The 12,720-nt window shown below is 44.7% G+C and overlaps 1 protein-coding gene across 1 annotated transcript; it reads left to right on the top strand.

The window, feature by feature from the left end:
* Positions 1-584: 584 nt before the first annotated feature.
* SELENOO (selenoprotein O) lies at positions 585-12,288 on the top strand. The gene is made up of 9 exons (XM_065743538.1): positions 585-1,120; positions 1,683-1,886; positions 2,662-2,842; positions 6,463-6,593; positions 6,993-7,273; positions 7,588-7,738; positions 9,107-9,292; positions 9,777-9,933; positions 10,529-12,288. The coding sequence occupies exons 1-9, from the start codon at positions 585-587 to the stop codon at positions 10,715-10,717; spliced, it is 2,016 nt and encodes a 671-aa protein (XP_065599610.1). The 3' UTR covers positions 10,718-12,288.
* Positions 12,289-12,720: the final 432 nt, after the last annotated feature.

Genomic DNA, 12,720 nt, shown 5'->3' with positions numbered 1-12,720 from the left:
TTGTGTGCCACCTGCAAGCTGTCCTGCAGGTTCTTCACGCACTGCTCCTTCTCCTCCAGCGCAGCCTGGAGGATGCTGGCCAGGTCGAAGAGCAGCCACTGCAGGGCCGAGCACTTCTTCTCCCCCTTCGGGTGATACGTGGAGATGTAGTTCACCCAGTGCCTTTCTGCGGCTTTCAGGGTGGGCTCCTGACCGACAGCCTTATAATCCCAGGGGTCCCCGCCGTGCTCCAGCATGGCCTGCACCAGCAGCCCCCTCTCCTCCCGCCCCACGGAACCCTCCGGCTCCTCTTTCTCCTTAGACTTCCCCGCTCGCGTCAGCCACGACATCGCGGAGAGGAACGATCCCGGCACAGCGAGCCGCGACCGGAACTCCGCGCTCACGGAGCGGTACGTACTCACCGCCCGCCCACAGCGCTCCTCGGTCCCCCGGCACAGCCCCAGCACCGCGACCGCGCCGCGATCCCCGGCTTTTATCCCCCCACCCCGGGGCCAGCTCGGCGCGGCGGGCCCGCCCCCGCTCTGCGGCCGCCCATTGGCCGCGGCTCCGCGCCGCCGGCTTTCCGTTAGCCCGGGGGCGGGCGGATGGGTGCAGCGCTGCTCCGCCGCTCGGTGCTGCCGCCGCCGGGCGCCTTCCGCGCCGCCATGCAGCGCTCCGCGGGCCGTCCCCCGTCGCGGCCGGGCAGCCCCGAGCGGGCGGGCGGAGGGGGATGGCTGAGCGCGCTGCGCTTCGATAACCTGGCGCTGCGTTCGTTGCCCGTCGACCCTTCTGAGGACTGCGCCCCGCGGGCCGTGTCCGGAGCCTGCTTCGCCCGGGTGCGGCCCGTCCCGCTGCGCAACCCGCGGCTCGTGGCCATGTCGGCGCCCGCGCTGGCGCTGCTGGGGCTCGAAGCCTGTGGCCCCGAGGCCGAGCGGGAGGCGGAGGCGGCCCTGTACTTCAGCGGGAACCGGCTGCTGCCCGGCTCGGAGCCCGCGGCGCACTGCTACTGCGGGCACCAGTTCGGCAGCTTCGCGGGGCAGCTGGGCGACGGCGCCGCCATCTACCTGGGCGAGGTGCGCGGCCCGAGCGGCGCCCGCTGGGAGCTGCAGCTCAAGGGCGCCGGGATCACCCCCTTCTCCCGGTACGGGGCCGAGCGGGCGGGGGGAGCGCCGCGCACCGCCAGCTGCTGCTGCCGCCTGCCTGCTGCCTGCCTGCTGCGCGGCCTATTGGCCGTGCTGCTCACAGTGTATAAGCAGGAAGGGCAGCAACTTTTTACGCAGGGCGATGGGAAATAGCTTTAAGCTAAAATGGAGATTTAGGTTAGATGTTAGGCAGAAATTCTTCATTCGGAGGGCGGTGAGGCGCTGGCACAGCTGCTTTGAGACTGTGGGTACCCCATCCCTGGAGGTGCTCAAGGCCGGGCTGGATGGGCCCTGGGCAGCTGAGCTCTGGTGGGGGACAGCCCGCCATGGCAGGGCTTCAGACTGCATGGCCTTTAGATTTATCTTCTGTTGTACTTGGGCTTCGTTGACCATGCATTGCATCCACTCAGTCTGAACTCCTCCAGAAGCCTGGAGATCTGGTTAGCTCAGATCTGCCCCTGCATTGCTCCGTGAGCACTCCACTTTTCAATCCTTGTCTCCCTCTGCTAAGGAGGAGATGGCAGTCCCTTCCCTTACAGCCTGCCTGTGTCTGTGCTGCAGGCAAGCCGATGGTCGGAAGGTCCTGCGGTCCAGCATACGGGAGTTCCTGTGCAGTGAGGCCATGTTCCACCTCGGAATTCCAACAACGAGGGCTGGAACGTGTGTGACGTCTGACTCAGAAGTTGTTCGTGACATATTTTATGATGGAAATCCAAAAAAAGAAAGGTGTACAGTTGTTCTGAGGATAGCTTCCACGTTTATAAGGTAGGAAGAAGCCCACTTTTCTTTTTCACTTCTATTTATTTAAAACTGAGCACAGAAATATCATTTTAAGTGTTTTTGTGGTAACAGTAGCATTTGCTTGTTTCTTGTTCTGGAATCTTGGAGCTCTTTTGCTAGGCTGTGTGTGTCTTGCACGTGGGCAGGTGGACATTAACTCAGAGTACTGGAGTGACAGAAAGTTCTGCAGATATCAAAATAGATTTCTCGTGTTTACGCCTGCTTGTGTTTTTTTGTTTTGCTTTTTTTTTTTTTTGTTAGTAGAACTGACATATTATAATTCTACCCATAGATGCAGAACTGTTGTAATGGTGCTTTTGAGGTTTGGGGGTACACTGTAAGAGCCTGAGGCTGGTACTTTCCTTGCCTGAAAAGCATACAGAGTTCCTGCCCCAGTGCAAAACAGGAGTTTGGGGCAGAGGACATTGTCGTACGTGAAACCATGCATGTAAGGAAATGTGAAGCATAATCAATATACGTATATGTGCATATGAAAGAAATGCATCTTATAATGTCAAGTCCAGTATTTTACATCTTCATCTGTCCTTGTGTGGATCTATATGCTTCCTTCCATTGAGACACTGAGTTTCAGCAGGTACAGCACGGGCTTTTTGCTCACAGTCAGTTGCAGGATGGGTGTTAAAAGATGATACTGCAGCAACAATTTTTTTTTTTACTTCATGTAATATTGGAGGAAGTTAACGCGATCAGATAGGAGTACAAAGTAATACTAACCCATGTTTTTGTTATTTTCAAACAGATTTGGTTCTTTTGAAATTTTCAAACCTCCTGATGAATATACAGGACGCAAGGGTCCCAGCGTTAACAGGAATGATATTCGAATACAAATGCTGGATTATGTCATTGGCACTTTCTACCCAGAAATCCAGGAGGCACATGCAGACAACAGCATTCAGAGGAATGCTGCTTTCTTCAAGGAGGTAAGCAACATCAGTTTCTCTTTGCAAATTCATACCAGTCATCTTTCAGAACTGCAGTCAGTTAACATCTGATTGCTTCAGAATCATAGAATTGCTCAGGTTGGAAAGGATCATCAAGTCCAGCCACAACCTAACCATCCTATTGATAAAAGCAGTGCTGATGTTGATCAAACTGATGAAAGCAGTTCATCATTTACCTGTTCAATAGCAGGGCATGATTTCTTGTGTCTCAGAGAGCTTCCCAAAACCATTCATTTTACTAAAGGTGTTTTAGAATGTGAGGGCCCTGACTGTGGAGCAGTGAGTGAATGGTACTGAGGTAGCATTTGCAAGGTTTCATCTTGTAAAATAGTGAGAATGCTGAGTTGCTGCCTGTCTCTTATTTTCCACATTATCAACAGGAACGTTCACTACAAATCGCTTTAACTTCAAACTTTAGAATTCAAGTGTTTAAAGGCAGCCAAGCAATGAGACAGCTTTCCCAAGGAAGTAGCAAAACCTTGGGCTTGGGGAATGGTAAGATCAAGTGAGATAAACATATCATAGTGGTGTAGTGATAGGTGATTCTGTAGAGGCCCAGTGGAGGGGCTGGATGGTTTCTCAGAGCTAGTTTTGAACTATTTTAGTTCAGACAACAACAATTACTGGAGGACTATAAAAACTGAATTACAACATCAGTAAATGTAGCATTTGTGTATATCTTTCTGAAGTAAAAGGTGGCTTAGTTAATTGATACCTAACCTTTACCTTTTTCCTCACTGTTGATACTGTAATTCTTGACGCTGAATTTTCATTGTATAACTTTATCACAGTGAGCAAAAGAACGAATTTGAGGTTGGGGAGTAAGATGCTTCTGTTTGTGATTTGTTGTTTCATATACAGTAGTGCTACCTTTGCAGAAGGGATCCAGCTTGGTATTACCAGGGAACTGTCATAAAGATTCTGACCTGAGCCACCTGATGTTGAAATTAGACACTGATACTTGCAGTTATTCTGCTTACTGGGTGGTTACAGCAGTCTAATATACTTTACTCTGTGTGAAAGCAGCTGTGATGCTCTGAAATCTTGTGAAATGATCTTTTTGTGATGAAGGGACTGCAATGTGGTGCATGTTAGTCACGGGGCATAAGAAGACAACAGGCAGGCTTAACATCTGACCCTAGAGAACAAAGGTGCTCTAACCCTTGTGAGTTCTGAGTTTGTGCATCCTTGCAGCTTGGTTTTGAAAGGCAGGTGGTAGTTCAGTTCACCACCGGGTGCTGAAGAGGTTAACTTTACTACCAGACCTTTCAGGTGTGAATCAGTGAGGCTGGGTGACTGCAGATCACCACGGGCTGTGGGTTTGTACTGCTCTGTAGTCAATGGCACCTTTACTTTCTTGTGGAAAACTGGAACTTGAGGATCTCTGCAGAGGAGTGTGTGAACAGAGATTGTTTTTTCCCCTTAGCTTCCCTCACATCTCAGCTGCCACGAGCTGATCCTGCCTCTTTCTGCATTTGACTTCTTTTCCTGACCCCGTTACTACTGGTTTCTTCCTCCCCATTCTGCCAAGCTTTCCTTACTGCCCTGTCTTTTTCTCATTTTTGTTGTGCTTCTTCAGTCCAGATCTGTCCTTGCTATGTGTCTGTGCTAGCGTTGTGCTTCCATGTTTAGTCTCTCTGGTGGAGGCTTACTGTAGCTATCTCAGTGTGAACAGCACTCTGGTCTCTCACTTGATTTACCAAACACTTCTATTTTTTAATAGTAGGGAAATGCTCTCAGCTCTTCTCTAGAGTGCTTTTATCTTGTTGCCCCATAGAGGAAAGGGAGGGAAAAAGGTACAAGTGATAGAATTTCACAGTACTGATGAGAAAATAAATGCAGTTATCTGTATTTACTTAAGTTATTTTAAAAATTGTAGTTGCTCTTAAAACTTCCTGACCATGTTTTTAATAGAGTGCTCTTGTTTGTCTGTACCATACTTATTTTCTAGTATGGCTAGCAGTGGAAAAATCTGCTTAAAAAGACCAAAGGTTGAAGTATAAACAAAGTTGTCTCTTTCTAATCGGTGCTCCCATCTTTGAGCTGCATCCAAGCTTTAGTTGCTTTCAGGTTTTCTCATTGGCTGGATTGATTTTTTGACAGAACATTGGCAGTGTGTGATACCTTCACGCAAAGACATCCAATAGTTGTGAATTGCTTTACTGCTGGATTTTTTTCTGTTTTCCTTAACTTCTTCCTGGCACAGAACCATCTGGCAGGGCGTGTCTCCCTTACTTTCTTACTATCAGTTTTGTACACACTTAGCAACTTGGAGTGCTGACTTCCAACTGCCTTATGAAGCAGAGCTCAGGAAGAACATACAGAGAACTTCACGTAAGGATATCAGAAAGAGGAGAAGCCTGAGATCTCAGGGCGACCCAAAAGCTTCTGTTCCAGACTTAATTTACAGTTTTTTCTACCTGACAGATTATCCCAGGGCAAGAATTCTCTCATTTTTCTTCCTCGTCTGACTGGCTGCACATCTTTAACAAAGAAAAGTGGAAGAGAATTTGAAGAGAAATACCAGGAACTAATGTTACCTCTGTTAATGAAATCATTTTTTAAACCTTAATAAAGTGCACCACATCCTGGAGAGAACAGGCACTTTACATTTCCGTTTATTGCTAGCTATTTGGGAAGATAAATGATTTTAACTAAGAGAACAGTTTGATTCGAAAGCTTTAGCCAGTGGTTGCATTAATTAATTCAACTGACTCAATGAAGCGTTTAGAAATACAGAGGTTTATTTAAAAGCCTGATTAGCATCCTGAATTTTAGAATATGTAGAGTGCATCTAGTTGTGCTTGATAAGTGGGCTAAATTAAATAACTAGACCTACTGTAGGAACATACTCTGCTGTCTCTGCCAAACGGGGCGCGTGCACTCATTATAGCTGGGGGGCCCACAAAGGTAACACGCTGCTGAACAACTGAAAAAGTCTGGTGAAGCATGCAGCCGGTGAAGGATGAGATTTAAATCAAATTGCCACTCTTGGAATTTCTTTTAGCTAAAAGGTGAACTCTTGGCTTTTTTCTGCTGCTGGCAGATTGAGCTAAGTGCTTATCAGTGCTGAAGCTTGTTAGCAAGGAACCGTTTTTGTGTAATCCGCTTAGCTTTTTGTAAATCACTCCTATAACCAAGTAAACCAGAACACTGACTTTATATTTGTCTCTTTGCATATAGCTCTTCCTTTTATTCCTCAGATTTTTGCTCTTTTCTCCCTCCTGTAGTTAACAGTTCTTTAAAATAAGCAGTGAGAAAAAGAATAGACTAGAAAAGCACACAAGCACACAAGGATTTATGGTCAGATGGTTTACTGTATTTCAGTGTTCTGTCTCCAGTGTGTTTTGAAGCTGTACAATTAATTTTTTGAGTGTGGAAAGAAGGAATTGAGAACCAACAACTGTGAAATTTAGGAACTGGGCTGTTAATAAAAGGAGGAAGGAAGCCAGGTGTCTTCAGGGTACTTGTACACATGGCATGCTGCCACAATCTGCTCCCATCAGAGCAGAAGAAAAATCCACTCAGCCCAACAAACGCTTGGAAATGAATGATTTGTTGAACAGTGTGTTGAAAAACAAAACTGTTTTCTCTTTTAGATAACAAAACGGACAGCAAGATTGGTTGCTGAGTGGCAGTGTGTCGGCTTCTGCCATGGTGTGCTGAATACAGACAACATGAGCATAGTTGGACTAACTATTGACTATGGCCCTTTTGGATTTATGGACAGGTCAGTGGGGCTTATGGACATTCTTCAAAACGTGTGTATGCATTAACTGTGTAAAACAATCCTGTTATTGCCCACCATTGCTTTAATACGTTAGCTGTCAGCTAGATTTACAAACCCTCTTTATAGCGAAGTAGGTTAAGTTGGGCTTGGTTGTCATGTAATTCCTGTGTTGAATTTTTTATGTAGAACTGTATTCATAACTTCTCGAAATGTTAGACTGCTCTTGTGGCATGTGGAGCTCCTCAGTGCTTGGGAGGGCAGGAAAACACCTTAAGCAGACAGCTTTTGGAAGAAGATCAAAACAAGGAGACTGTTCCAGTTGTTTTCTTAGTCTCCTACGGAGTTTCACACAGTATTGGTGTCCAGATAACGAAAAGAGTGCTACTCCTTCTCTTGTAGGTATGACCCTGAGCACATCTGCAACGGCTCCGATAACACAGGGCGCTATGCTTACAACAAACAGCCAGAGATTTGCAAGTGGAATCTAGGGAAGCTTGCTGAAGCCTTAGTCCCAGAGCTGCCCTTGGAAATAAGCGAGCTCATCCTGGAAGAAGAATATGATGCAGAATTTGAAAAGCATTATTTGCAGAAGATGAGGAAGAAACTAGGCCTAATTCAGTTGGAGTTAGAAGAAGACAGTAAGCTGGTGTCTGAACTACTTGAAACCATGCATCTCACAGGTTGGTGAAGAACACAGGTAGACCATAATACAGTTACACCAAACCATCGTTTTCATCTTCGCCTTACAAGAAAGCCTTGCACAGCTATATTGTTGTCTGAGAGAACAGAAGATTGAAGGAGAATTGAGTTTGTGTGAATAGTTGGCAGTTGTTCCTTTTTTACATGGCACCTCCTGTGTTGTATTGCACTCTCCCTGAGAAAGTAATGTGTTTGTCTGCCACACTGCTTAGGGGTGGGAGGGTTAGGAAGGGACTGTGGGACCTGTTTTCCTACTAATTTCTTATACCATTACCCATAAAATTCACTTTTTCAGGTGGAGACTTCACAAATATTTTCTACTTGCTGAGTTCATTCTCAGTAGATACTGATCCTTCAAGATTGGAAGATTTCTTAGAAAAGGTTACAAGTCAGTGTGCTTCAGTGGAAGAACTGCGAGTTGCTTTCAAACCTCAGATGGATCCAAGGTAACACTTGTCTCCTTAAGTACTTTGGCCAGTGCTTTTGGTTTCATCACTAGTATACTAAATTTGGCCTGCTGTATGCACAGCTGGAAGTCTGTTGAGCAGTGTTTGTCAGCGTTCTGTCCTACATCCTGCTGGCTAATCAGTTCCAGCCACCATTGCTCTGAACTGAGTGTATCTGAAACACGCTTCAGACTCTGCAACCCGTTCAGGGCCGGTCCTGTTCCGTAGCTCAGCTGCTCTGAATGTGGTAAAATACTAATTTTTGTTCACCTGCTGGTTTATAAAAGTGGTTGCAGCAGTTTTCCACTTTTTTTGGAGCACTGGAGGACAGGGAAGGTGTTTGACCCATGAATTTGTCCTTTGTTGGTTTTTTTTGCTTGTTTGTTTTCTTAGCATCTCCCAGATGGGATGGGAAAAATTACAAGTGGGTGTATTTTGGGTAGGGCTTTTCCTCTCCCTCTTGCACAGATGTTCTGTGAATGTAATTAACCTTCCAAATTCACACAGAAAAAGCTGAAGTTGATATCACAGTTATCAGCTTGTGTGAAGCAGGGAGCTGGGAAGAGGAACTGGTTGGTATGCAGCTTGTTCATCTAAGTTTGATATTCTGCCAAGATTGCTGGAAGTCGTCGTTCATCGTTTTGGAAATGTTACTTATGTACCAACACTAAAAAGACTAAAATGAAAAGAAAATAAGTTGGTAGACGCTGCTTCTTTAATTAAGTTCCAGGTTTCAGCTACTTTACAACTGTAAACAATTCTTGTGTAAACATAGGGGCGCTCTGTGTTTGTAAGTTAGGCTTAGAAGGTGAAAGGTGGCTGTAAGTCATCGTGATGCGGGGTAAAGCTTTGGAGTGGGGGCACAGTAGTACATTAAACCAAGTGTATAACTGATGATTATCACAACACTTGGAATTCACTCTGGGTAATATTTCATGTAACTGAAAGAAATGAAAGCACGTAGTTTATCTCTGCCCGCTGACAGTAGGAAAACACAGTTCTCCATTGTTCTGGTACTGAGGTAGGATGAAATTCCTTATCCTATACTCCTCTTGAAGTACAGTGTTTTAATGAGAGTTTTGCATCTAAATGCAGTTATAGTCCTGAAACTGTACTGTTGGCCCTTTGTGTGTCACAGGAATGTGGATGAAGTGCACTTTTTCTCTGCCCTCTTCTTTAGTAAAATAAGCAGTCTGTTACGTATCTCTATATATATGTTTGTTTTGTGAATGATAAAACACTGGTATTTAATCTTTGCAGTGGAATCATAGGTTATAGGTGAATGTTTTCACATCTACTTCTTGGTTGCAGAAAGATGATTCTCAACAGGCCTTGCAGCTCTAATTTGTTGTTTCCCTCTGTTCCCAGACAGCTGTCAATGATGCTGATGTTGGCTCAGTCTAATCCCCAGCTGTTTGCACTCATTGGAACAAAAGCTAATATAAACAAAGAATTAGAACGCATTGAACAGTTCTCTAAACTGCAGCAGTTAACAGCAGCTGATTTACTCAGCAGAAATAAAAGACACTGGACAGAATGGCTGGAGAAGTACAGGTAAGGTTTATTGGTATCCATAGCACTATATTTGCTCTGTGCTTTGAGCATGAGGTACGTGTCCACGGAAGAGCACTGCTTCCACGTATGTGTACTGCGGGGGGAGGTGGGATGGTAAGCAGTGCAAGAGTTCAGTGTTAGCTGGAGGCTGTCTGCACAGAAAATGTCCTGTGGAAGCTGAGTTGTTTCTGCTGCGTGGCTTAGGTCGGAACGTCTTTCCTCACCTGGCTGTGGTCTTGTTTAGCAGCGGGTCTGAGTCTTAGCAAGTGTTCCTGCTGACAGGTCAAACAGCCGTGGCTTTAATCACAAAGTGAAACAATTCTACCAGTAAACAAGCACAGAAACATTTAAAAGCTGAGTTCTGAACGTGAAGGTTTTCACAGAGCAGTGCATGACAGACAGCCAACTCCAGATCTTCAGGCAAAGAATCACATCGACTTTTACATCTTGAAGCAAAGTGGTTGTTTCTACTGCTTAATTTCAGAGTCCGTTTACAGAAAGAGATAGAAAGCATTAGTGATGTTGATGGCTGGAATACCGAACGTGTGAAGGTTATGAATTCCAACAATCCAAAATACGTCTTGAGAAATTACATTGCGCAGAATGCCATAGAAGCAGCTGAAAATGGGGATTTCTCAGAGGTAGGATTGCTGCTTAACAGCCACATAGGTTTGCATGGATGTGTAGTGCTGCTGCTGTTTAACACAATGCTAGGTGAGCTTCATTCGGGCTTCTTTGTCAGTAAAGGGATTGGGATTTTCTGTTTTAGAATGCTTGTCACGTTTTTGAGTGAGCTGTGATTTTAATGACTGCAGAACAAAGAAAGGAAATGAAAAATCTGAGTGTGAACTTCACCTGATCTTAAGATGAGATACTTGGCTGTCATGGAGACAGTGGAAGCAGCCAGCTGGGGATTAACTTACACCTGTTCCTTGTTGTGCTGTACGGTATACGGATTTCTTCTGTGGAGTTCAGCGTGCAGATTGTTACCTTCAGAGTAAGGGTCAAGGAATGTATTCTGAGAAACGTGCCAAGAGGGTTTGTACTCAAGACTTGCATTTTAAGTTACCTGAGCTTGAGTTCCATGCAGATACAAATTCAGCCAGGTATTACTTCACAACTTTTGTCTCATGTATATAGATACTGTTCATCTATTTCCTATTTGGCTTGCCTGGTGTTTGTGTATTAAAAAGGTTCTTTTCTAAACTGTATAACCATACTGTATTTTTTCTGTAGGTAAGAAAAGTGTTGAAGCTCTTGGAAAATCCATTCCAAGAAACAGAAGATTCCACAGAGATAGATGCAAAAGAGGAGGAAGCAACTGCTACATCAGCTGCTTGTGCTCAAGCAACCAGAAGCAGGCTACCATATTGCAGTAAGCCTCCACTTTGGGCCTCAGAGCTCTGTGTTACTTGATCTTCCTAACTGCCTTGTTTTATTTTTTGCTGTAAACTGAAGAGTGTGATCCTCCTTCAGCAGTGAAGAATTGAGCAAGGCAAACATCAGAGTGCTATTAAGTTATTGCAACAACCCAACATTTGGATGCATCTACGACAGTTTTCAGCTGTGCTTAATTGAGAGCAGTCACAGATCTTTGGAACAAGCTGATAACGTTGGACAGTCTGTGCACGTCGCTTCTTTGTGTGTTTTGAGACTGAAAGCCTTTCCTTTATTCATAGCACACTGCAGTATTTTCTGCTGAGGTGCACTGACTTTTGAACATCCAAATGGAGTTGTTACGTGACGACAAAAGTATCAAGTCAGGAATCTGATCTGTTTTTGTCTGATGTCTTAACTAATAGTACTTCTAACATTTATTTGCTGCTTCTTCTATGCAGGGATTTCTGGTCCTCTTTAACGGAGGAATAGATTCAGTGATGATTGTTTTAAGCCACAATTCAGTTAATTAGTTCATTTATTGTGAACCTTTAGGTTGATAGGTAATCTTTATTTTCAGAGAGCGTGCAGGCACGGGCTTGAGGGGGTCACAGACAGCTGGGTGGGTTTTGTTCTTTTTTGCTTGTTTTATTATTTATATAATACATAAAGAGATGAATTAAGGGAAGCTGTATATTTGCACTGGAAAATCTTGGTGGTGAAGTCAGTTCAGATTCTGGATGTTTACATGCAACGTGCATGTGTGTAAATACTTACAAAAGCCGTGAGTGCAATCTGTAAGCCAGATGTAGGCTGACTCGGGCACGTTCAGTTGCCTAAATTAGCATGAACAGTACAGATGACCCCAGGACTCAGATACAGGCTCCTTGTGTTGATTTGTGTACTCTTCTCACAGTTCTCCTCAAGAGGAGCACTCAGGTGGGATACCTGTTCACAGTGGTCAGTGAGATGCTCCCATTCCCACTTTGCTCTTGTACGTCTTGCTTTGTTTCAGTGGCTTTTGAAAACTTTTACACTGAAAGTTGTCGTTCAGGAACGTATGAATTTGAGCATTGTATAAAAGATTCTGGAGGAGGGTGGGAGCTGGCTTGCTTGAAAATGTATTGGTAATATTTCAGTCGGTTTCATTTGAGATTCTAGGGGAAAATTGGTTTCTTTTATTGCCACATCAGCAAAAATGAAAAAAAAAAGAAGTCCCTAGTTAAAGGTTTGACTTCACTTTCTGAACTTAGTCCTGAAGGGCTCTGGTTCACACATCCTTGGGCTGATGTAGTGCAAAGGTTTCTCTTTTCCAAAGAGGCCACTGCCTTCCACTGTGAGCTTAAGGGCAGTCTGTAAATAGTTCTTCCACCCCTGTACAGGTGAGGTATTAGCTCAGGTTGAATTGTGCTCTTTTATGTCTTCCTCAAAACATGAGCTATGGAGAAACAGGGAGAAAGCTGGGCTGCTGCTTGTCCAGCTCTGCAAAGTATCAGTTTGTTCTTGCTGCTGCATTAAATAGGTGATGTTTTGAATGCAGACATTCTGTCTTGCCTTTGACCTAGAGAAGCTGATGCTAAGTCACATCTGTGACAAATCAGAATGTGACAAACACAGTGCCTCCTCTCAGAGTCTGAACAGAATAAATGTCAAAGAGTTTTTGGCTGCTCTGTGGCAGAGTGCTGCATTTGGAAGAGGAAGTGCCTTTAAGAAGGCATGGAGCACACTCATGACAAATCTGCAGAACCCTATGGTCTCTTATGCTGTGCTTTAATCAGAATGAATGAATAGAAAGGGGGAAAAAAAATTGCTCCACACTGATCATAACAATGTGCTCTTTTGTTTCTCAGTTTATCTTCTTCCTTTTGGGAGGCAGAGAGGAGCAGTGTTGTGCTCTGCCCAAGCTGTTGACTTAACAAAATCATCTAAGGTAGTGATTTTAAACCATACCTCAGGGATTATGTATTTTTAATGGCAGTCTGGCACTATTTTATTTTGGGGTCTGAGTAGATCTTGTTAATGGCATGGAGAAAGAGAATGGTATTATAGCA

The sequence above is a fragment of the Cyrtonyx montezumae genome, unplaced genomic scaffold (genome assembly GCF_038088225.1).
Source record: "Cyrtonyx montezumae isolate F1298 unplaced genomic scaffold, pur_monq_1.0 scaffold_3, whole genome shotgun sequence".
In the NCBI taxonomy this organism is placed as follows: domain Eukaryota; kingdom Metazoa; phylum Chordata; class Aves; order Galliformes; family Odontophoridae; genus Cyrtonyx; species Cyrtonyx montezumae.
Note: the sequence above shows the minus strand (reverse complement) of the source record. Positions and strands in the feature narration are given on the sequence as shown.